The sequence below is a fragment of the Anomaloglossus baeobatrachus genome, chromosome 6 (assembly GCF_048569485.1).
Source record: "Anomaloglossus baeobatrachus isolate aAnoBae1 chromosome 6, aAnoBae1.hap1, whole genome shotgun sequence".
NCBI classification, from domain to species: domain Eukaryota; kingdom Metazoa; phylum Chordata; class Amphibia; order Anura; family Aromobatidae; genus Anomaloglossus; species Anomaloglossus baeobatrachus.
In genome coordinates, this window is record NC_134358.1 from 582,660,501 (window position 1) to 582,686,911 (window position 26,411).

Genomic DNA, 26,411 nt, shown 5'->3' on the forward strand with positions numbered 1-26,411 from the left:
AGGGCAGACTGATCCCCAGAGACAGGGGAGAGAGCGCAGACTGATCCCCACAGACAGGGGAGAGAGCGCAGACTGATCCCCAGAGACAGGAGAGAGGGCAGACTGATCCCCACAGACAGGGGAGAGAGGGCAGACTGATCCCCAGAGACAGGGGAGAGAGGGCAGACTGATCCCCAGAGACAGGGGAGAGAGGGCAGACTGATCCCCACAGACAGGGGAGAGGGCAGACTGATCCCCACAGACAGGAGAGAGGGCAGACTGATCCCCAGAGACAGGGGAGAGAGGGCAGACTGATCCCCAGAGACAGGGGAGAGAGGGCAGACTGATCCCCACAGACAGGGGAGAGGGCAGACTGATCCCCACAGACAGGGGAGAGAGCGCAGACTGATCCCCAGAGACAGGAGAGAGGGCAGACTGATCCCCAGAGACAGGGGAGAGAGGGCAGACTGATCCCCACAGACAGGGGAGAGGGCAGACTGATCCCCACAGACAGGGGAGAGCGCAGACTGATCCCCACAGACAGGGGAGAGAGCGCAGACTGATTCCCAGAGACAGGAGAGAGAGGGCAGACTGATCCCCAGAGACAGGGGAGAGAGGGCAGACTGATCCCCAGAGACAGGGGAGAGAGGGCAGACTGATCCCCAGAGACAGGGGAGAGAGGGCAGACTGATCCCCACAGACAGGGGAGAGAGCGCAGACTGATCCCCACAGACAGGGGAGAGCGCAGACTGATCCCCACAGACAGGGGAGAGAGGGCAGACTGATCCCCACAGACAGGGGAGAGAGGGCAGACTGATCCCCACAGACAGGAGAGAGAGGGCAGACTGATCCCCACAGACAGGAGAGAGAGGGCAGACTGATTCCCAGAGACAGGAGAGAGAGGGCAGACTGATCCCCAGAGACAGGGGAGAGAGGGCAGACTGATCCCCACAGACAGGGGAGAGAGGGCAGACTGATCCCCAGAGACAGGGGAGAGAGGGCAGACTGATCCCCACAGACAGGGGAGAGAGCGCAGACTGATCCCCACAGACAGGGGAGAGAGGGCAGACTGATCCCCAGAGACAGGGGAGAGAGGGCAGACTGATCCCCAGAGACAGGGGAGAGGGCAGACTGATCCCCACAGACAGGGGAGAGCGCAGACTGATCCCCACAGACAGGAGAGAGGGCAGACTGATCCCCACAGACAGGGGAGAGAGCGCAGACTGATCCCCACAGACAGGGGAGAGAGGGCAGACTGATCCCCAGAGACAGGGGAGAGAGGGCAGACTGATCCCCAGAGACAGGGGAGAGAGCGCAGACTGATCCCCAGAGACAGGGGAGAGAGGGCAGACTGATCCCCAGAGACAGGGGAGAGAGGGCAGACTGATCCCCAGAGACAGGGGAGAGAGCGCAGACTGATCCCCACAGACAGGGGAGAGAGGGCAGACTGATCCCCACAGACAGGAGAGAGGGTAGACTGATCCCCAGAGACAGGGGAGAGAGCGCAGACTGATCCCCACAGACAGGGGAGAGAGGGCAGACTGATCCCCAGAGACAGGGGAGAGAGGGCAGACTGATCCCCAGAGACAGGGGAGAGAGCGCAGACTGATCCCCAGAGACAGGGGAGAGAGGGCAGACTGATCCCCAGAGACAGGGGAGAGAGAGCGCAGACTGATCCCCACAGACAGGGGAGATAGGGCAGACTGATCCCAAGAGACAGGAGAGAGCGCAGACTGATCCCCAGAGACAGGGGAGAGGGCAGACTGATCCCCAGAGACAGGGGAGAGAGCGCAGACTGATCCCCAGAGACAGGGGAGAGAGCGCAGACTGATCCCCACAGACAGGGGAGATAGGGCAGACTGATCCCAAGAGACAGGGGAGAGAGGGCAGACTGATCCCCAGAGACAGGGGAGAGAGGGTAGACTGATCCCCACAGACAGGGGAGAGAGGGTAGACTGATCCCCAGAGACAGGAGAGAGGGCAGACTGATCCCCACAGACAGGGGAGAGAGAGCGCAGACTGATCCCCACAGACAGGGGAGATAGGGCAGACTGATCCCCAGAGACAGGGGAGAGAGCGCAGACTGATCCCCAGAGACAGGGGAGAGAGCGCAGACTGATCCCCAGAGACAGGGGAGAGAGCGCAGACTGATCCCCACAGACAGGAGAGAGGGTAGACTGATCCCCAGAGACAGGGGAGAGAGGGCAGACTGATCCCCACAGACAGGGGAGAGAGGGCAGACTGATCCCCAGAGACAGGGGAGAGAGGGCAGACTGATCCCCAGAGACAGGGGAGAGAGGGCAGACTGATCCCCAGAGACAGGGGAGAGAGGGCAGACTGATCCCCAGAGACAGGGGAGAGAGCGCAGACTGATCCCCAGAGACAGGAGAGAGGGCAGACTGATCCCCAGAGACAGGGGAGAGAGCGCAGACTGATCCCCACAGACAGGGGAGAGAGGGCAGACTGATCCCCACAGACAGGGGAGAGAGGGCAGACTGATCCCCAGAGACAGGGGAGAGAGGGCAGACTGATCCCCACAGACAGGGGAGAGAGAGCGCAGACTGATCCCCACAGACAGGGGCGAGAGGGCAGACTGATCCCCAGAGACAGGAGAGAGCGCAGACTGATCCCCAGAGACAGGGGAGAGGGCAGACTGATCCCCAGAGACAGGGGAGAGAGGGCAGACTGATCCCAACAGACAGGGGAGAGAGGGCAGACTGATCCCAAGAGACAGGAGAGAGCGCAGACTGATCCCCAGAGACAGGGGAGAGGGCAGACTGATCCCCAGAGACAGGGGAGAGAGGGCAGACTGATCCCAACAGACAGGGGAGAGAGGGCAGACTGATCCCCAGAGACAGGGGAGAGGGCAGACTGATCCCCAGAGACAGGGGAGAGAGCGCAGACTGATCCCCAGAGACAGGGGAGAGAGGGCAGACTGATCCCCACAGACAGGGGAGAGAGCGCAGACTGATCCCCAGAGACAGGGGAGAGAGCGCAGACTGATCCCCAGAGACAGGGGAGAGAGGGCAGACTGATCCCCACAGACAGGGGAGAGAGGGCAGACTGATCCCCAGAGACAGGGGAGAGAGGGCAGACTGATCCCCACAGACAGGGGAGAGAGGGCAGACTGATCCCCACAGACAGGGGAGAGAGCGCAGACTGATCCCCAGAGACAGGGGAGAGAGCGCAGACTGATCCCCAGAGACAGGAGAGAGGGCAGACTGATCCCCACAGACAGGAGAGAGGGCAGACTGATCCCAAGAGACAGGGGAGAGAGGGCAGACTGATCCCCAGAGACAGGGGAGAGAGCGCAGACTGATCCCCACAGACAGGGGAGAGAGGGTAGACTGATCCCCAGAGACAGGAGAGAGAGAGCGCAGACTGATCCCCACAGACAGGGGAGAGAGAGCGCAGACTGATCCCCACAGACAGGGGAGAGAGAGCGCAGACTGATCCCCACAGACAGGGGAGATAGGGCAGACTGATCCCAAGAGACAGGGGAGAGAGGGCAGACTGATCCCCACAGACAGGGGAGAGAGGGCAGACTGATCCCCACAGACAGGGGAGAGAGGGCAGACTGATCCCCAGAGACAGGGGAGAGAGGGCAGACTGATCCCCAGAGACAGGAGAGAGAGGGCAGACTGATCCCCAGAGACAGGAGAGAGAGGGCAGACTGATCCCCACAGACAGGGGAGAGAGGGCAGACTGATCCCAAGAGACAGGGGAGAGAGGGCAGACTGATCCCCAGAGACAGGAGAGAGAGGGCAGACTGATCCCCAGAGACAGGAGAGAGAGGGCAGACTGATCCCCAGAGACAGGAGAGAGAGGGCAGACTGATCCCCAGAGACAGGAGAGAGAGGGCAGACTGATCCCCACAGACAGGGGAGAGAGGGCAGACTGATCCCAAGAGACAGGGGAGAGAGGGCAGACTGATCCCCACAGACAGGGGAGAGAGGGCAGACTGATCCCCAGAGACAGGGGAGAGAGGGCAGACTGATCCCAAGAGACAGGGGAGAGAGGGCAGACTGATCCCCAGAGACAGGAGAGAGAGGGCAGACTGATCCCCACAGACAGGGGAGAGAGGGCAGACTGATCCCCACAGACAGGGAAGAGAGGGTAGACTGATCCCCAGAGACAGGAGAGAGAGGGTAGACTGATCCCCACAGACAGGGGAGAGAGGGCAGACTGATCCCCAGAGACAGGGGAGAGAGGGTAGACTGATCCCCACAGACAGGGGAGAGAGGGCAGACTGATCCCCAGAGACAGGGGAGAGAGGGCAGACTGATCCCCAGAGACAGGGGAGAGAGCGCAGACTGATCCCCACAGACAGGGGAGAGAGGGCAGACTGATCCCCAGAGACAGGAGAGAGAGCGCAGACTGATCCCCACAGACAGGGAAGAGAGGGTAGACTGATCCCCAGAGACAGGAGAGAGAGGGTAGACTGATCCCCACAGACAGGGGAGAGAGGGCAGACTGATCCCCACAGACAGGGGAGAGAGAGCGCAGACTGATCCCCACAGACAGGGGAGATAGGGCAGACTGATCCCAAGAGACAGGAGAGAGCGCAGACTGATCCCCAGAGACAGGGGAGAGGGCAGACTGATCCCCAGAGACAGGGGAGAGAGCGCAGACTGATCCCCAGAGACAGGGGAGAGAGCGCAGACTGATCCCCACAGACAGGGGAGATAGGGCAGACTGATCCCCACAGACAGGGGAGAGAGGGCAGACTGATCCCCACAGACAGGGGAGAGAGGGTAGACTGATCCCCACAGACAGGGGCGAGAGGGCAGACTGATCCCCAGAGACAGGAGAGAGGGCAGACTGATCCCCACAGACAGGGGAGAGAGGGCAGACTGATCCCCAGAGACAGGGGAGAGAGGGCAGACTGATCCCCACAGACAGGGGAGAGCGCAGACTGATCCCCACAGACAGGAGAGAGTGCAGACTGATCCCCACAGACAGGGGAGAGAGCGCAGACTGATCCCTATAGACAGGAGAGAGGGCAGACTGATCCCCAGAGACAGGAGAGAGGGCAGACTGATCCCCAGAGACAGGGGAGAGAGGGTAGACTGATCCCCACAGACAGGGGAGAGAGGGCAGACTGATCCCCACAGACAGGGGAGAGAGGGCAGACTGATCCCCACAGACAGGGGAGAGAGGGCAGACTGATCCCCACAGACAGGGGAGAGAGGGTAGACTGATCCCCACAGACAGGGGAGAGAGGGCAGACTGATCCCCACAGACAGGGGAGAGAGGGCAGACTGATCCCCACAGACAGGGGAGAGAGGGCAGACTGATCCCCACAGACAGGGGAGAGAGGGCAGACTGATCCCCACAGACAGGGGAGAGAGGGTAGACTGATCCCCACAGACAGGGGAGAGAGGGCAGACTGATCCCCAGAGACAGGAGAGAGAGGGCAGACTGATCCCCACAGACAGGGGAGAGAGGGTAGACTGATCCCCACAGACAGGGGAGAGAGGGTAGACTGATCCCCAGAGACAGGAGAGAGAGCGCAGACTGATCCCCACAGACAGGGGAGAGAGGGCAGACTGATCCCCACAGACAGGGGAGAGAGGGCAAACTGATCCCCAGAGACAGGAGAGAGAGGGCAGACTGATCCCCAGAGACAGGAGAGAGGGCAGACTGATCCCCAGAGACAGGAGAGAGAGGGCAGACTGATCCCCACAGACAGGGGAGAGAGGGTAGACTGATCCCCAGAGACAGGAGAGAGAGGGCAGACTGATCCCCACAGACAGGGGAGAGAGGGTAGACTGATCCCCACAGACAGGGGAGAGAGGGCAGACTGACCCCCAGAGACAGGGGAGAGAGGGCAGACTGATCGCCAGAGACAGGGGAGAGAGGGCAGACTGATCCCCACAGACAGGGGAGAGAGGGCAGACTGATCCCCACAGACAGGGGAGAGAGGGCAGACTGATCGCCAGAGACAGGGGAGAGAGGGCAGACTGATCCCCACAGACAGGGGAGAGAGGGCAGACTGATCCCCACAGACAGGGGAGAGAGCGCAGACTGATCCCCACAGACAGGGGAGAGAGCGCAGACTGATCCCCAGAGACAGGGGAGAGAGGGCAGACTGATCCCCAGAGACAGGGGAGAGAGCGCAGACTGATCCCCAGAGACAGGGGAGAGAGGGCAGACTGATCCCCACAGACAGGGGAGAGAGGGCAGACTGATCCCCACAGACAGGGGAGAGAGGGCAGACTGATCCCCACAGACAGGGGAGAGAGGGCAGACTGATCCCCAGAGACAGGAGAGAGAGGGCAGACTGATCCCCACAGACAGGGGAGAGAGCGCAGACTGATCCCCACAGACAGGGGAGAGAGGGTAGACTGATCCCCAGAGACAGGGGAGAGAGGGCAGACTGATCCCCAGAGACAGGAGAGAGAGGGCAGACTGATCCCCACAGACAGGGGAGAGAGCGCAGACTGATCCCCAGAGACAGGGGAGAGAGGGCAGACTGATCCCCACAGACAGGGGAGAGAGCGCAGACTGATCCCCACAGACAGGGGAGAGAGCGCAGACTGATCCCCAGAGACAGGAGAGAGGGCAGACTGATCCCCAGAGACAGGAGAGAGAGGGCAGACTGATCCCCACAGACAGGGGAGAGAGCGCAGACTGATCCCCACAGACAGGAGAGAGAGGGCAGACTGATCCCCACAGACAGGGGAGAGAGCGCAGACTGATCCCCAGAGACAGGGGAGAGAGGGCAGACTGATCCCCAGAGACAGGAGAGAGAGGGCAGACTGATCCCCACAGACAGGGGAGAGAGGGCAGACTGATCCCCACAGACAGGGGAGAGAGGGCAGACTGATCCCCAGAGACAGGAGAGAGAGGGCAGACTGATCCCCACAGACAGGGGAGAGAGGGCAGACTGATCCCCACAGACAGGGGAGAGAGGGCAGACTGATCCCCACAGACAGGGGAGAGAGGGCAGACTGATCCCCAGAGACAGGAGAGAGAGGGCAGACTGATCCCCACAGACAGGAGAGAGGGCAGACTGATCCCCACAGACAGGGGAGAGAGGGCAGACTGATCCCCAGAGACAGGGGAGAGGGCAGACTGATCCCCACAGACAGGGGAGAGAGCGCAGACTGATCCCCAGAGACAGGGGAGAGAGGGCAGACTGATCCCCAGAGACAGGAGAGAGAGGGCAGACTGATCCCCAGAGACAGGGGAGAGAGGGCAGACTGATCCCCACAGACAGGGGAGAGAGCGCAGACTGATCCCCACAGACAGGGGAGAGAGCGCAGACTGATCCCCAGAGACAGGGGAGAGAGGGCAGACTGATCCCCAGAGACGGGGGAGAGAGGGCAGACTGATCCCCACAGACAGGGGAGAGGGCAGACTGATCCCCAGAGACAGGAGAGAGAGCGCAGACTGATCCCCACAGACAGGGGAGAGAGCGCAGACTGATCCCCAGAGACGGGGGAGAGAGGGCAGACTGATCCCCACAGACAGGGGAGAGAGCGCAGACTGATCCCCAGAGACAGGAGAGAGAGCGCAGACTGATCCCCACAGACAGGGGAGAGAGCGCAGACTGATCCCCAGAGACAGGAGAGAGGGCAGACTGATCCCCAGAGACAGGAGAGAGAGCGCAGACTGATCCCCACAGACAGGGGAGAGAGGGCAGACTGATCCCCAGAGACAGGGGAGAGAGCGCAGACTGATCCCCACAGACAGGGGAGAGAGGGCAGACTGATTCCCAGAGACAGGGGAGAGAGGGCAGACTGATCCCCAGAGACAGGAGAGAGGGCAGACTGATCCCCAGAGACAGGGGAGAGAGGGCAGACTGATCCCCACAGACAGGGGAGAGAGCGCAGACTGATCCCCACAGACAGGGGAGAGAGGGCAGACTGATCCCCACAGACGGGGGAGAGAGGGCAGACTGATCCCCAGAGACAGGGGAGAGAGCGCAGACTGATCCCCACAGACAGGGGAGAGAGGGCAGACTGATTCCCAGAGACAGGGGAGAGAGGGCAGACTGATCCCCAGAGACAGGGGAGAGAGCGCAGACTGATCCCCAGAGACAGGGGAGAGAGCGCAGACTGATCCCCACAGACAGGGGAGAGAGGGCAGACTGATTCCCAGAGACAGGGGAGAGAGGGCAGACTGATCCCCAGAGACAGGAGAGAGGGCAGACTGATCCCCAGAGACAGGAGAGAGGGCAGACTGATCCCCAGAGACAGGAGAGAGGGCAGACTGATCCCCACAGACAGGGGAGAGAGCAGACTGATCCCCAGAGACAGGAGAGAGGGCAGACTGATCCCCAGAGACAGGAGAGAGGGCAGACTGATCCCCACAGACAGGGGAGAGAGCGCAGACTGATCCCCAGAGACAGGAGAGAGGGCAGACTGATCCCCAGAGACAGGAGAGAGGGCAGACTGATCCCCACAGACAGGGGAGAGAGGGCAGACTGATCCCCACAGACAGGGGAGAGAGGGCAGACTGATCCCCACAGACAGGGGAGAGAGGGTAGACTGATCTCCAGAGACAGGAGAGAGAGGGTAGACTGATCCCCACAGACAGGGGAGAGAGGGCAGACTGATCCCCAGAGACAGGGGAGAGAGGGCAGACTGATCCCCACAGACAGGGGAGAGAGCGCAGACTGATCCCCAGAGACAGGGGAGAGAGGGCAGACTGATCCCCAGAGACAGGGGAGAGAGGGCAGACTGATCCCCACAGACAGGGGAGAGAGGGCAGACTGATCCCCAGAGACAGGGGAGAGAGGGCAGACTGATCCCCACAGACAGGGGAGAGGGCAGACTGATCCCCAGAGACAGGAGAGAGAGCGCAGACTGATCCCCACAGACAGGGGAGAGAGCGCAGACTGATCCCCAGAGACAGGGGAGAGAGGGCAGACTGATCCCCACAGACAGGGGAGAGAGGGCAGACTGATCCCCAGAGACAGGGGAGAGAGGGCAGACTGATCCCCAGAGACAGGGGAGAGAGGGCAGACTGATCCCCAGAGACAGGAGAGAGAGGGCAGACTGATCCCCAGAGACAGGAGAGAGGGCAGACTGATCCCCAGAGACAGGGGAGAGAGGGCAGACTGATCCCCACAGACAGGGGAGAGAGGGTAGACTGATCCCCAGAGACAGGAGAGAGGGCAGACTGATCCCCACAGACAGGAGAGAGGGCAGACTGATCCCCACAGACAGGGGAGAGAGGGCAGACTGATCCCCAGAGACAGGAGAGAGGGCAGACTGATCCCCACAGACAGGGGAGAGAGGGCAGACTGATCCCCAGAGACAGGAGAGAGGGCAGACTGATCCCCACAGACAGGGGAGAGAGCGCAGACTGATCCCCAGAGACAGGGGAGAGAGCGCAGACTGATCCCCAGAGACAGGGGAGAGAGCGCAGACTGATCCCCACAGACAGGGGAGAGAGCGCAGACTGATCCCCACAGACAGGGGAGAGAGGGCAGACTGATCCCCAGAGACAGGGGAGAGAGGGCAGACTGATCCCCACAGACAGGGGGGAGAGCGCAGACTGATCCCCAGAGACAGGGGAGAGAGGGCAGACTGATCCCCACAGACAGGGGAGAGAGGGCAGACTGATCCCCACAGACAGGGGAGAGAGCGCAGACTGATCCCCAGAGACAGGAGAGAGAGGGCAGACTGATCCCCACAGACAGGGGAGAGAGGGCAGACTGATCCCCACAGACGGGGGAGAGAGGGCAAACTGATCCCCACAGACAGGGGAGAGGGCAGACTGATCCCCAGAGACAGGGTAGAGAGCGCAGACTGATCCCCATAGACGGGGGAGAGAGGGCAGACTGATCCCCACAGACGGGGGAGAGAGCGCAGACTGATCCCTATAGACGGGGGAGAGAGGGCAGACTGATCCCCACAGACAGGGGAGAGAGCGCAGACTGATCCCCACAGACGGGGGAGAGAGCGCAGACTGATCGCCAGAGACAGGGGAGAGAGGGCAGACTGATCCCCACAGACAGGAGAGAGGGTAGACTGATCCCCAGAGACAGGGGAGAGAGGGCAGACTGATCCCCACAGACGGGGGAGAGAGCGCAGACTGATCGCCAGAGGCCATGTCTGGGGTGATAGTGACTCGGAGGGCGGGCGGCCCTGCCCTACATTACTGGCTGTCCCTTCTGTCCGGGGACACAGAGATCGTGCAGAGTCTGCTGGAAACATCAGGCGACATCATTAACCCCAACTCCGTATTTGATACAAGTGACGTGGATGAATGGAGGAATTACCGGTACAACACCACAGCCCTGCGTATGTGACTGAGATGGTGGTGCACCCTAGAAGTCAGACACTCTAGAAGTTAGACACCCCAAGAGTCAAGGTCCCCAAATGTCAGACACATCAAACGTGAGAGACTATAGGAATGGATGACCCCTCAGTAAAGACTGACCCAAGAAGTCTAAGATTCCAGAAGACAGAGACCCCAGACGTCAGAGACCCCAGATGTCAGCGACCTCAGCAGTCAGAGATTCCAGCGGTCAGAGAGCTCAGAAGACAGACTCCAGAAGACTGAGATTCCAGAAGACTGAGATTCCAGAAGACAGAGAGTCCAGAAGACAGAGGCCCCAGACGTCAGAGACTCCAGAAGACAGACTCCAGAAGACTGAGATTCCAGAAGACTGAGATTCCAGAAGACAGAGAGTCCAGAAGACAGAGAGTCCAGAAGACAGAGAGTCCAGAAGACAGAGAGTCCAGAAGACAGAGGCCCCAGACGTCAGAGACTCCAGAAGACAGACTCCAGAAGACTGAGATTCCAGAAGACTGAGAGTCCAGAAGAATGAGATTCCAGAAGAATGAGATTCCAGAAGACAGAGAGTCCAGAAGACAGAGGCCCCAGACGTCAGAGACTCCAGAAGACAGAGGCCCCAGACGTCAGAGACCCCAGAAGTCAATGACTCCAGACATCAGAGACCCAGCAGTCAGAGACCCCAACAGGACAGGCTGAACCCAGAAATCACACACCCCAGGGGAGTCTGACACAAGAAGTCAGAGACTACAGGAATGGATGACCGCAGACATCAGACACCTCAAGAAAGACTGACCCCAGAAGTCAGAGGCCCCAGATGTCAGAGGCCCCAGACATCAGAGATCCCAGACATCAGAGGCCCCAGACGTCAGAGGCCCCAGAAGTCAGAGGCCCCAGAAGTCAGAGGCCCCAGAAGTCAAATACTCCAGAAGTCAGAGACCACAGGACAGACTAAACCCATAAATCACACACCCCAGGACAGGCTGACCCAAGACGTTAGAGACTACAGGAATTGATGACCGCAGACATCAGACACCTCAGGAAAGACTGACTCCAGAAGTCAGAGACCCCAGAAGTGAGAGACTCCAGAAGACAGAGACCCCAGACGTCAGAGACACCAGACATCAGAGACCCCAAACGTCAGTGACCCCAGATGTCAGAGACACCAGCAGTCAGAGACCCCAGACCACAGAGGCCCCAGAGGTCAGAGGCCCCAGAGGTCAGAGGCCCCAGAGGTCAGAATCCCGAGACGTCAGAGACTCCAGAAGTCAGAGACTCCGGCAGTCAGAGACCCCAGAAGTCAGAGACCCCAGAAGTCAGTGACCCTAGAGGTCAGAGGCCCCAGAGGTCAGAGGCCCAGAAGTCATAGATCCCAGTAGTCAGAAGCCCCAGACGTTAAAGGCCCCAGACATCAGAGATCTCAGGAAAGACTGACCCCAGTAGTCAGAGACCCCAGGAAAGATTGCATTTTGTGGTCTCTGACTTGTGTCAGTCATTCTTGGGGTTTTGTGACTTGTAGGGTCGCTGACTTCTGGGGTCTTTGAATTGTGTGGTCTCAAACTTGTAGGGTCAGAGACCCCAGAAGAGAGTGACCCCATTAGTAAGAGGCTCAATTAGTCAGTGACCTGGTGCTGAGTAAAGGCCTCTTCTTTTCCCCACAGGCATCTGGTCTCTGACATACGAGGAAGAATTCACGTGTCCTCTCTACGTGACGGCGAGTCGTGGGTACACAGACTGTCTCCGACTCCTGCTTCAACGGGGGGCAGACGTGGACTTCACTCCAGGTGGGGAGAGTGCTCTGCATGGCGCCTGTGAGAATGGTCACAACCAGTGTGTGCAGCTCCTACTGAAGCATGGCGCCAATCCCAACATCCAGTCCCAAGATGGCTTCTCTCCACTGCACCACTGCAAGACTCCACAGTCCTACCGGTAAGCCCTCAGCACACCTCCTGCAGCCCCATGTAACTCCCCAGGTATCACTAAATAGATGTCATCTGCAGTCCCATGTAACACCACATATATAGCATAAATGCATGCAGTACCATGTAACATCCCAGAGATCACATATGATGTCACCTGTACACACACAAATACACACTGTACACAGACATAAATATACACAAACTGCACATATCAAAATATACACACTGCACATACACATGTAAGAAAATACCCACTGCACACACATGTAAGTATATACACACTGCACACTGTGATGACTCAGTGTCTGGCCACTTGTGCGGGGGAGGGGGAGGGGGGGTGAACTGTTCTTAATCAAGGTGGACATCTATTTCCTTTGTTTGTTAAATCAAGAGAAGTTAGCCATTGTCTCCTGGCAGACTGATCGGCGCTCTATTGTCTGTAAATGTGTATTCCCTCAGCCCCTCTGACTACATAATTCAGAAGAAAATTATGCAGTCGGATTGAACTAGCGACCAATGAGAGAACCGCAATATCCAACCAATCCTGTACGAGAACTGAGGGGTATGAAAGGGCCTTACTACTGTCACTAGAGGAATATTCTACGTGACCTCAGCTTAGGAGCTATGGCTCCAGCTGGAGGATCGCAGAACTGCATCGAGATTAATTCTACAGGATTTCAGCCTAGAATTTATAGTGCTAGCTGAAGGATAATAGAGCTGCTTCACTGCTCATTGCTGAGCCCATAAACCCAGGTTGAGACAACTTGGTCACCTGGCACATACAGTGGGGAAAAAAAGTCATTAGTTAGTCCCCAATTGTGCAAGTTCTCCCCCTTATAAAGATGAGATTTGCCTGTAATTGTCATCATAGGTGACCACAACTATGAGACAAAATGAGAAAACAAAAGCAGAAAATCACCGCGTCTGATTTGGAAGATTTTTTTGCAAATTATGTTGAAAAATAAGTATTTGGTCAGTAACAAAAGTTGATCTCAATATTTTGTTCTATATTCTTTGCTGGCAATGACAAAGGTGAAATGTTTTCTGTTAGTCTTCACAAGGTTGGCACTCACTGTTGGTGGTATGTTGGCCCATTCCTCCATGCAGATTTTCTCTAGAGCAGTGATGTTTTAGGCCTGTCGCTTGGGCAACACGTACTTTCAATTCCCTTCAAAGGTTTTCTATGGGGTTGAGATCTGGAGACTGGCTAGGCCACTCCAGGACCTTCATATGCTTCTTATGAAGCCACTCCTTCATTGCCCTGGCGGTGTGCTTGGGATCATTATGCTGAAAAACCCAGCCACGTTTCATCTTCAATGCCCTTGCTGATGGAAGGAGGTTTGCCTCAAAATCTCACGATACATGGCCCATTCATACTTTCATGTACACGGATCAGTCGTCCTTGTCCCCTTGCAGAGAAACAGCCCCAAAGCATGATGTTGCCACCCCCATGTTTCACAGTAGGTATGGTGTTCTTTGGATGCAACTCAGCATTCTGTCTCCTCCAAACACGACGAGTTGTGTTTCTACCAAACAGTTCTACATTGGTTTCATCGGACCATATGACATTCTCCCAATACTCTTCTGGATAATCCAAATGCTCTCTATCAAACTTCAGACGGGCCCGAACATGTACTGGCTTAACCAGGGGGACACGTCTGGCACTGCAGAATCTGAGTCCCTGGTGGGGTAGTGTGTTACTGATGGTAGCCTTTGTTACAGTGGTCCCAGCTCTATGCAGATCATTCTTTAGGTCCCCTGTGTGGTTCTGGGATTTTTGCTCACCATTCTTCTGATCATTTTGACCCCATGGGGTTAGATCTTACGTGGAGCCCCAGATCGAAGGAGATTATCAGTGGTCTTGTATGTCTTCCATTTGCTTATTATTGCTCCCACAGTTGATTTTATCACACCAAGCTGCTTGCCTATATCAGATTTATTCTTCATAGCCTGGTGAAGGGTTACAATTTTGTTTCTGGTGTCCTTTGACAGCTCTTTGGTCTTCACAATAGTGAAGTTTGGAGTGTGACTGTTTGAGGTTGTGGACAGGTGTCTTTTATACTGATAACAAGTGCCATTACTACAGGTAATGAGTGGAGGAAGAGGAGCCTTTTAAAGAAGAAGTTACAGGTCTGTGACAGCCAGAAATCTTGCATGTTTTTAGGTGAGTAAATACTTATTTTCCACCATAATTTGCAAAAAAAATCTTGCTAAATAAGACGCGGTGATTTTCTGGATTTGTTTTCTCATTTTGCCTCTCATAGTTGTGGTCACCTTTGATGTCAATTACAGGCAAATCTCATCTTTATAAGTAGGAGAACTTGCACAATTGGTGGCTGACTATATACTTTTATCCCCACTGTATCATGCTGTGCTCGGTCAGTTTCCTTAGTTTGCTGCTATCTCTTCTCAGTGAGTGGCCACCAAAAGTGGGATTCTGCTGGCTGGGATAGTGGCTCTAGAAGCCCCGAAGTCACAAACACTCTACTCCCTGGTGGACAGGTGAGACTCTGTCACTTGTACCATTTTGTGTTCTTGCTGGGAATGCATGATATGTTTTTGCCTGTTAATGAACCAAGATAACATCTTACCAATGTGTGGTTCTCACACCCTGTGTTGTCTGAGTAGAGTTCTGCTCACGGGGAAGGAGAGCGGGATGAGCCCTGGTCCGTGTGGTCTTTTTGAAGGCAGCCAGGCCAGCGGATGAGACCACCCACTGACCCTCGAGTCGCCACAACTGGTTGCAGCAGTAGGACACTACTCAGTCATGCTCATCCAGGGGAGCTGCAGAGGACAGGTGTCCGTAGACACAGACCAAGAGCTCAACAACCAGAGAGGCATATAGGCATACCTAGCAGGGCATAGGTGAGGCATACAGGTTTCGGATGCCACCATGTCCAACTCCACCAGCATGACCTTGAGAAAAGGACCAGAATGGATATACAGCCGCCACAAAAAACTGCAACTACAGGAGCTGTGCCAGATTCAACAGTCTGAATTTTAGGGACACCGACACCTGGTCAGATTTGATTCAGAAATTGGTCAGTTGGGATCCCCGAACGTTAAGGAAGACAAACAAGACCCTGACGAGGATGACACAGAGGAATTAAACTGCGTGCCAGATCAAGTATCGCATGGCAGTCTGCAATCAACAACCCAGTCCCAAGCAGCCCGAATCCTGGAGTTGTTGGCCGTAATTGGGCCCAGAGCCTCAAGCAGACAGAGGGCTTATGTTTTGGAATTAGATTTGGGAGTTCCAGTTCCCCTAACCCCAGCAACAGCCCCTACCTCCATGATGGTCCAACCCCAAGTAAATCACCTCCGCTATAAGAACATGCTAACACTGAGGTAGATGAACATCTGCAAAGCTTTGAGAACCTGATGCTGATGTACTAGGTGCCCACAGCTGATTGGACCAAATATCTATGCACTAGTTTGAGTGGCCGGGCCATGGATGCTGTATGATCACTTGGGCCTCAGGACTGTCTGGACTATGGGATTATTAAGGACACCCTGTTGGCCCTTTTTACCATTACTCCAGAGAGATATTGCACTGCAACCACTGGCTTGATGGTTGGGCTGCCCACTCCGCTGCTGCTTTCCGGGACGTGAACAGGCTTGAACAACTTATGGAGAAGATACCCAAAGAAATATGAGAATGGGTAGCCAACTGTAAACCTGACGCCCCAGAGCAACCAGCCCAGTTGGCTGACGAGTTTACAGCCTATCGACCCTGCTAGAGACCAGATATGCCCACCAATCCCAGTAGGCCCCTCAACCAGGTACTCGATCATCCTTCAGTGACTAGAGCAGGAGTATCCCACTAGCCAGCAGAAGCCAAACCAAGATAAAGGTTTACAACTCTTGCCTGTGAGTTGCTTAACACCTTCACGATCGATGAAGTGCTGGCACCTCATCAGTAGTGTCGCGGTAATCACTGACGTCTGCTGCGTTGAGCCGGTGGTGATCCCTGCACATATCTGCTGATTTGATAAGCAGACGTGGGGCTAACAGTTGCGGGTGGATCTGTGATCCACCCACGCTTGCTTGCCACTTAGATCACGCTGTCAAAATGTGACAGCGTGATTTAAATGGACGTGGTTCAAATCACCCCCCATTCATCCCATTGAAAACAAAACTGTTAAAAAAATAAAATAAATATACACATATTTGTATCGCCACATTCAGACATGCACGATCTATCAATATATAAAATCAATTCATTTGATCGGTACACGGCGTGGCAAGAAAAAAAATGTCAAAGGCCAAAATTAAGTTTAACATTTTTAAAATGCAATAACAGGCGAATAAAATGTCGCATCTGCACAAAAATGGAATAATTAAAAATGTCAGCGCAAGACGCAAAAAATAAGCCGTCACTGAACCCCAGATCCCGAAAAATGAGAACGCTAAAGGTCGCAGAAAATGGTGCCAAAATTGCTACTGTTTTTTTGGACAAATGTTTGACTTTTTGCTAACCCCTAAAGGCCCCGTTACACGCAACGACGTATCTAACGATATATCGCCGGGGTCACGGATTCCGTGACGCACATCTGGCATCGTTAGCGACGTTGTTGCGTGTGACACCACAGGAACGAGGAACAACACAGTACCTGCGGCCGCCCACAATGAGGAAGGAGGTGGGTTGGATATTCCGCCCGCTCATCTCCGCCCCTCCGCTTCTATTGGATGGCCGCTGAGTGGCGCCGCTGTGATGCCGAACGAACCTCCCCCTTAGAAAAGAGGCAGTTCGCCGGCCACAGCGACGTCGCTAGGCAGGTAAGTCCATGTGACGGATCCTAACGATGTTGTGCGCCACGGGCAGCGATTTGCCCGTGATGCACAACCGACGGGGGTGGGTGCTTTCACCAACGACATCGCTAGCGATGTCGCTGCGTGTAAAGCCCCCTATAGACAAAAGTAAAAAGTATTTTGGTATCTACGAACTCGTACCGACCTGAGGCATCACACCGACACAGCAGTTTTACCATATAGTGAACATAGTGAATAAAACATCCCCAAAACAATTGTGCAATTGCACTTTTTTTTGTCATTTCACTGCACATGGACATTTTTCCCGTTTTCCAGTACACTATATGTAAAACTCATTCAAAAGTACAACTCATCCTGCAAAAAGAAGCCCTCACATGGCAAGATTGACAGAAAAATTAAAAAGTTATAGCTCTCGGAAGAAGGGGAGCAAAAAAACAAAAAACTGTAAATAGACGGGGTGAAGGGGATAACCCACGTCGCTGTTATACGTGAGGGTGCCTTGGACATATAGCCAAAGATTGTCTCCAAAACCAGGGCCCCATGCCTGGAGCCCGTCTGCTAGCCCAGATGGTCAACATCTGCTGAGACAAGCCATCGGGGTCTGAGAGATGTACCCCCGGATACACCAGCAGCGGAGGAAGTGATATATCCACACCCTACGACATGTCAGACATCCTACACCAGCCAACCTCCATTGCCTCATCCAGCCAGTTAAGGTTGGTAATATACATGCCCAGGGACTGCGAGACCAAGACACTGAGTCCTCCATCACCCTGGTAGGCCCAAATATTGTTCCTCTTGAACACCATTTACTGGGCTGCCAAGTAACCATCTCTCTGGCTGGCAGCCAGTGCTCGGACATCCCTCTGGTACATGTGCGGTTAGATTAGGGAACCGACCAGGGAGAGGTTGAAGTGGAGCTCATGGATGGCCTCCCCACACCTGTTATTTTGGGGAATGACCTAGGATAAGATAGTTCCAGTCAGTTTGTCACCACCATCACCCGCAATCAAGCCAAACAGCACCTTGATACAGATTCATCTGCCACCTTTTCCTAGGATAACCACATCCCCAGCCTCCAACACCCTCCTCTGAACCAACTACAATACTCCTGACCAGACTGTGGCCATAGACTGGAGGAGATAGAATGTTAGGAGTTTGGGGAAGCCCAAACTGGGGAGGAAACCAGGGGGAGGTGTATTGATAGATAGAAGGTTAAAAAACATGCAGTTCTGTCACGGGATTGTTCCCGGATATCTGAACGGATGATGGTTCTCATATAAGTCTATCGGGACCAGAATCCGGTGATCAAAAATGGTGGTAGAAGGGATAGGAGGATAGGAGCAAGCGCACTGTACTTACCGATGCTCCGGTGCAGCTGTAACTGCTCCGACGGCTGTTCATTCACTTCCGGGGATGCTCAATAGGCTCATACATATTTACTGCTTTCCCCGCCCACTGGTGTCTGTGATTGGTTGCTGTCAGATTAGCCCCCACCCTGAATGATAGTGTGTCAGCTGACTGTTTCCAATCACAGATGCTATATGCATCTATTGTGGTATAAAAATAAAGAAATAAAATATCTGGCATAGGATCCCCCCATATTATGATACCCAGCACAGATAGAGCTCATGGCTGCAGGCGTGCGCTTATATTGTTTATATATCAAAATATTAGGAACTGCATGTAGCTTTTTTTTTAATTTAAATAAATCATTTTAAGAAATGAAGTGCGGTCCCCCTAATTTTAATACCCAGCCATGATAAAGCCAGACAGCTGGGGGGTGGTATGCTCAGGCTGGGGAGATCCATACTTATTAGCGCCCAGCCTAAAAATAGCAGCCTGCAGCCTCCAAGGATTGTCGCCCTAGATTAGTAATGGGGAGGGTCTATGAGATCCTCCCCATTACTAATCTGTAAGTCAAAGTAAATAAACACAAACACTGAAAAAATTCTTTATTTGGAATACAACAAAAAAACACCCTCTTTCACCACTTTATTAACCCCAAAACACACCTGCAGGTTCGATGTAATCCACACAAGGTCCCACGATGATTCAGCTCTGCTACATCTGAAATTACAATGCGCGATCATGGAATATGTCCGCACGCTGTAACTGCAGGCAGAGAATGAGCCGCGATCAGCGGTGACCTGTTGTGGTAACAGCTAGAGATTCCCACAGTCATCCACCTGTGACCACAGCTAACTTGACCTCAGATGGGGTCAGTGAGTTTAATGAAGTACACTGAGCCAAGTTACCTGCAGTCACAGGTGAACCTCTAGCTGTGACTGCAACTAACCTGAGTGACATCATCGCTGATTGCTGCTCATTCTCTGCCTGCAGTTGAAGCTTTCGGACATGTACAATGATTGCGCGCTGTATTTCAGATGTAGCAGAGGTGAAACATCATGGGACCTCGTGTGGATTACGTCGAACTTGCAGGTGTCTTTTGGGGTTAATAAAGTGGTGAAGGAGGGAGTTTTTATTTTTTTTATTCCAAATAAAGGATTTTTTTGGTGCTTGTGTTTATTTACTTTCAAACTGGAAAAAATTACCCCAAGCTGTTTTAAAATATAACCTTTATTGGTAAGTATAGAAAAGTAAGGGATGACAGAAACTAGTAGCCCTGAGACAAACATAGAAAATACAGGCAATACAACAGATATTTGGAAACACGCAAAACGTATGCCGTCTCACCAATAACAACAAGGTGATAAGGGCATAAGTTAACCCCCCAAAAAACTGTCACCATCCTAACCACTGAGTGAAAACACCCTAAACAATAGAAGTGGTGCTCCCATTCCTCGAAGGCTTGCCCTTACTGATCCTAATACTCAAATGCAAGCAGAGAAAGGAGGATACAAAAACAAATATACATCAGAAGGGGGTAGAGCATAACAGTGAGACAAAATACACTGTTGCATGACGTCACTGACATTACATGATGTCATGATGTCACTCAGGTTAGTTGCAGTCACAGCTGGAGGTTCCCATGGCCCTCCACCTGTGACTGCAGGTAACCGGAGCTCAGTGTACTTCATTAAACTCAGTGACCCCACCTGAGTTCAGGTTAGCTGCAGTCACAGGTGGAGGACTGTGGGAACCTCCAGCTGTGACTGCAACTAACCTGAGTGAGGTCACCGCTGATTGCAGCTCATTCTCAGCCTGTAGCTACAGTGTGTGGACATGTTCATGATCGCACATTGTAATTTCAGATGTAGCAGAGCTGAATCGTCGTGGGACCTTGTGTTGATTAGATTGGACCTGCAGGTGTGTTTTGGGGTTAATGGAAGTGGTAAAAGAGGAGTTTTTTTGTCTTTTTTCCAAATAAAGGATTTTTTCAGTGTTTGTGGTTTTTTTTACTTTTAAGCCGGAAAAAATTACCCCAAGCTGTATTAAAATATAACCTTTATTGGTAAGATTAAAAAAGTACGGTCAGAACACATTTCAGAGCAAATCCGCCTCTATGCGTTTCTCTCCCCACATAGATGGGAATGGGGGATCATCAGGATAAATGTCCACAAATGTCATATAAAGGTCTAGTGGTAAAATATGAATATACATAGCACTTCATATAAATACAAATCTGACAAACCGCAGAAAGTAAATAGAAACCGTGGGTTACACAGACTAGATATGAATACCAACCCCGCTTTGGACCGACACTATGGATATGGAAAAATGCATCATATGGAATATACTCTTGTGTAAGGTCCGTCCGATAGTCCAAAGTCACCGGGCCGCCAAACAGAACCAGCATCAGATTAGACACAATGTGACAATGATAGCGGCAAATCAGGCCTCACATTGTAATGGCGGCCACATCACGATTACAGGACGGATGCTGCAGTAACAGGGATCCAGTGTACACAGCAAAAGCCGCAAACACCAGGTCACTCTTTACACGGCTCTGCTCACAGGTGTGGGTTAATCACATTAGTGGTTAGTGACACCCCAGGTGTCCACCTATGTCCCCATAGACAAAGGCCTCCCAGGACGCCGGGTCCTCTAGTATCAGCTGTTGTCAGGGAATATGGGACGCCGGGTCCTCTAGTATCAGCTGTTGTCAGGGAATATGGGACGCCGGGTCCTCTAGTATCAGCTGTTGTCAGGGAATATGGGACGCCGGGTCCTCTAGTATCAGCTGTTGTCAGGGAATATGGGATGCCGGGTCCTCTAGTATCAGCTGTTGTCAGGGAATATGGGATGCCGGGTCCTCTAGTATCAGCTGTTGTCAGGGAATATGGGACGCCGGGTCCTCTAGTATCAGCTGTTGCCAGGGAATATGGGACGCCGGGTCCTCTAGTATCAGCTGTTGTCAGGGAATATGGGATGCCGGGTCCTCTAGTATCAGCTGTTGCCAGGGAATATGGGACGCCGGGTCCTCTAGTATCAGCTGTTGTCAGGGAATATGGGATGCCGGGTCCTCTAGTATCAGCTGTTGTCAGGGAATATGGGACGCCGGGTCCTCTAGTATCAGCTGTTGTCAGGGAATATGGGACGCCGGGTCCTCTAGTATCAGCTGTTGTCAGGGAATATGGGATGCCGGGTCCTCTAGTATCAGCTGTTGTCAGGGAATATGGGACGCCGGGTCCTCTAGTATCAGCTCTTGTCAGGGAATATGGGACGCCAGGTCCTCTAGTATCAGCTGTTGCCAGGGTCACGCCGGGTCTTCTGGATCAGCAAGGTGCTGGGTGGTTCCTTCCAGTCAATTTTTCTCCCTTTCCTTTGCCAGTGTGGATTGAAGGTGGAGACTGAGTTACCTCAGCAGTGTCAGCTGACCCAGGAGAGGGATATATAAACTCGCCACACCCTCTAGTCAGTGCTGACCCAGAAGAGGGATATATACACCCGCCACACCCTCTGGTTAGTGCTGACCCAGGAGAGGGATATATAAACCCGCAATCTGCTTTGGTCAGTGCTGACCCAGAACAGGGATATATACACCCGCCACACCCTCTGGTTAGTGCTGACCCAGGAGAGGGATATATAAACCCGCCACGCCCTCTGGTCAGTGCTAATTATGTTCAGTTGTGCCTGGGTAGGAAGGTTAGTAGTTTGTGCTGCTGGTTTGCGCTCTGCTTTGGTCTCTTGGTTTTGTCCCTCGCCTCCCCTTATACTTGTGTGGTGGTTACTACCTTCCTAGCTGGTACTGCTGCTTTTGATCAGACTGTGGCCTTTGTGTCCAGCCACCAGCCACTCCGCTATTGTCACCTAGGAAGGGCTCTGCCATACAAGGACCGGAAGGCGGGTGAAAAGTACCCTGGCCCTTAAGGGTGTATGGTGGCATGACAGCTAGCATGAAGTGTGCCTGGCATACTGTGTTTTCTGACCTGCAGTCTGATCATCCCATCACTACCAATGCATTACAATGACTTAGGTGAAGCGTTTTGGATCTCCTTCCACAAGCTTCTCACAATAGTTGGTGGAATTTGGGCCAATTCCTCCTGACAGAACTGGTGTAGCTGAGCCGTGTTTGGAGGTCACTGCTCGCTCCGGCCTTTTCTGCTTTGCCCATACACTTTCCATAGGACTGAGATCTGGGCTTTATGATGGCCACTCCAAAACATTGACTTTGTTATTCTTAAGCCACTTTGTGACCAGTTTGGCAGTAACTTCAGTCATTGTCCATTTGGAAGAACCATTTCCGCCCAAGCTTAAGTTCCTGGCTGATGTCTTGAGATGTTCTTCAGTATTGCCACATAATCTTCTTTCCTTATGATGCCATCTATTTTGTGAAGTGCATCGATCCCTCCTGCTTCAAAACAACCCCACAACATGATGCTGCCGCCCCCGTGTTTCACAGTTGGCATGGTGTTCTTAGGCTTAGGTTCAAAGTTTCTCACTTTTTCCTCCAAACGATGGTCATTATTATGGACAAACATTTCAATTTTAGTTCCAGCAGATCACAGGACGTCTCCAAAAATTAAGGTCTTTGTTCCTGTGTACATTTGCAAATATTAATCTGGCTTTTTTCTGTATCTTTTGGAGTAGTGGCTTCCTCCTGGCAGAGTGGCCTTTCAGCCCATGTTGTGGTGCTCGTTTCACTGTGGATAATGACACAATCTTACCAGCATCCACCAGCATCTTCACAAGGTGTTTTGCTTTTGTGCTTCGGATGATCTGCACATGTCTGACTAAAGCACATTCATCTCTGGTGCACAGATCCCGTCTCCTTCCTGAGTGGTATGATGGCTGGACATTCCCATCTTGTTTGTACTTGTGTATAATTGTTTGTACAGATTAACGAGGCACCTTCAGGTATCTTGAATTTGCACCCAAGGATGAACCAGACTTGTGCAAGTCCACAATTCTCTTCCTGAGATCTTGACTGATTTCTTTTGACTTTCCCATGATGCTACCCAAAGAAGCCGTGTGTTTCAGGTGTGCATTAAAATACATCCACAGGTGTGTCTCTAATTAACTCAGATGTTGCCAATAAAACTATCAGCAGCTTCCAAGACATGATGTAGAGCCTGGTCCCGGAGCGGCACCCCTGCACGCTCCCGCTCCCATGCCTTGATGGGGGTGTCGTTCTCCTGTCTAGCGGTCCCAGGTATCCGGTTCCTGCCCCGGGAAAATGACACAGCCTCTTCTTGCTTCCAGGCTGCACGCAGGCCTTCTGTGAGTGCACAAAAGGTGTGCATGCGGCCACATCTCCTTTCTTAAAGGGCTGGCGTCCTATTACCCGGAAGTGATCCCTGAGGTCAGCATTCACCCTGTGGGTATTTAAGGCATTCTCTAATTAGGTAAGATGCCTGAGCTTCGTTGGTTGCCTATGCATAATGCATTGCTAGTTCTCAAGTCCTGTACCTGTTACTGTGTCTAGTTCTGTGTTCTCTGTGTTCTTGCATGTCGTGTCTTAGTACCAGTTACTTGTACCCTCTAATCTGTGTCTCTTCCTAGAGCCTGTTTGCTACAACCTCCTCCGTGCCGCCACATCTGACTCATCACCTCGTGCCGCGACTTCTGAGTAATCACCTCCGTGCCGCCATGTCTGAGTTACTACCTCTGTGCCACATCAGAGCAAATCCGTATCGGACTTCAGAGACTCTCCTGTCTGTTAAAACCGATACCACTGGTCCTGGCTGTCGTGCATTTAGGCCCCCTCGGGCTGCGCCTGACAATCCCTGAATAGGGGTTAGCTCAAGGTTAGCTCTTCCAGGGTAGTCCGGTGTACGGCCCATTGGGTCCACTCCCGGAAGCTCGCCACCCCTTGACGACCATAACAATTTTTGCTCAGGCCATGGACTCTACTGGGAGCAAGCCTATTCTCGTGGCAGACATGCAGCAGGAGCTCACCTGGCAACGAGATACCCAGGTGAAGTTGTAACATATATGAAATCCGTTGAATCCCATCTGGCGCCCATGCAAGCCTCCGGATCCCCTGACACTCTCCAGCTTGTCGAGCCACAGGGGGAATTTTCCCGCCAGCACAAAGCACAGAGACGCATGTCTGAATACATAGCGTCCGTGGACTCCCGTATGTGCGTCCTACAGAACCCGGCACCCTTAGAAACTCCAGACCCAGTAGGGCCACTGGCATGCCTGTCCAGATCTCGCTTGGCCTCCTCACCAATGTATGGATTATATCCAAGACTATGCCGATATTTCTTGAATTAGTGCTCCTTACATTTCGAGCTTTCACCTCTGCAACTAGCGACCGATCACTCCGAAGTGGCATTCATGTCGCATTTGACCAGACAGGCCCTGGCATGGATTAATCCCCTCTGGGAGAAGTATGACCCGATCATCCAACACCTATCTGCCTTCCTATCTACCTTCTACAAGGTATTTGATGTGAACCTGGACGCCTCGCTTCTACTGCCACATCACTCACGAGAATCCACCAGGGGAATATCACGGTTGGCCAGTACGCCATTAAGTTTCGCACCCTGTCCTACGAACTCAGATGGAACAATGAGGTGTTGGTGGTTGCCTTCTGGGAGGGATTGTCCAGTAGAATTAAGTACGAACTGGCCAGCCAGGGCGTGCCTTCCACCCTGATTTCCTTGGCAATCCGTGTTGACATATGCTTCCAGTAGTGTGCCAGAGAGGTCATCGTGGGAGGGAGAGGAGAACCTTGCATCTGTCACCCACTTTCCAGTGACCCATGCTGCCTTATCCCACCAAGACCGCTACTCTGCACGAACCCATGGAAGAGGACCGCGTCACAGAGTCCAGGCAATGTCAGAAGACCCGGCAAGTGGCAGGAGGGTGCTTCTACTTTGGAAGTGTCAAGCACCGGATTCAGGATTGTCCTGTGCAGCTGGGAAACTACCGAGCCTAGAGTCTGTTGGAGAGGCCACCTTAGGTCATGGGAAGTCCTCTTCATTTCTCCATGTCCCTGTGTCCCTGTCCTGCGGTTCCACCTAGTTTACGGAACATGCGTTCCTGGACTCCGCCTCCGCTGGGAACTTTATCTAGCAGTTTGTTTTGGATCATCATCAGATTCCAGTCCATTGCCTTTCCAATCCCATCCCTATCTCCTCCATGGACAGGAGGCCTCTTTCTGATCCCATTCGGTTTGTCACCGAGACTGTAGAGATGCAAGTGGGATCATTGCACTCTGAGAAGAATGCTTTTCACATGCTTCTAGGAATGGCTTATGCTCTGCTACTGGGCTTACTGTGGCTTTGGTTGCACAAGTCGGTATTCGACTGGGATTTAGGAGATATTGTGGTAGTGCGCCTCTCACCAGAGGATAAGTGTCTGATCCCAGGTTTTCCCTCTCACCCGCCAGCAGCGCTGGCTAATCTCCCGGTTCTGCTATCCGCTTAAGGCTGCGAATTTCTCGTGCGATCGCTTTTACGATCGCACCTGCCCCCATCGTTTGTGCGGCACGGGCAAATTGTTGCCCGTGTCGCACAATGTTATAACCCCCCGTCACACGTACTTACCTTCCAAACGACTTTGCTGTGGGCAGCGAACATCCACTTCCTGAAGGGGGAGGGACGTTCGGCGTCACGGCGAGATCACACAGCGGCCGGCCAATAGAAGCGGAGGGGCGGAGATGAGCGGGACGTTAACATCCCGCCCACCTCCTTCCTTCAGCATTGCCGGCGGGACGCAGGTAAGCTGTGTTCATCGTTCCCGGGGTGTCACACAGAGCAATATGTGCTGCCTCGGGAACAATGAACAATAGGACGTTCGATTTTTAGAAAATGAGCGACGTGTCAACGATGAACGAGAAGGTGAGTATTTCTGCTCGTTCATAGCTGTCACACGCTACGATATCACTAACGATGTCGGATGTGCGTCACTTACGACGTGACTCGTAGCGTGTAAAGCCCGCTTTACTTGGTCTATGCCGATGCCGACTTCTTTGACTAGAAGGAGGCTGAGACGCTGCCACCACATAGGTCATATGACTGTCACATCAACCTTCTCCCCAGGTTTACCCCTCCTTGAGGGCGTATCGAGACCCAAGCCATATCCGAATATGTAAAGGAGAACCTGGCCCGAGACGTCATCCAAAAGTCTTCC

At 53.5% G+C, this 26,411-nt stretch overlaps 1 protein-coding gene across 6 annotated transcripts in view; it reads left to right on the forward strand.

Annotated features, from left to right (window-relative positions):
• Positions 1-26,411, forward strand: part of ASB10 (ankyrin repeat and SOCS box containing 10) — a 187,331-nt gene that overhangs the window by 41,974 nt on the left and 118,946 nt on the right. For 4 of the 6 annotated variants that reach the window (XM_075315944.1, XM_075315943.1, XM_075315947.1 and 1 more), the window contains one exon: positions 11,892-12,159. In XM_075315944.1, the coding sequence (XP_075172059.1) occupies positions 11,892-12,159 (268 nt within the window). Of the gene's footprint in view, positions 1-9,516; positions 10,236-11,891; positions 12,160-26,411 lie in introns of those variants that run through there. The other 2 variants (XM_075315945.1, XM_075315949.1) reach the window with 2 other exon arrangements.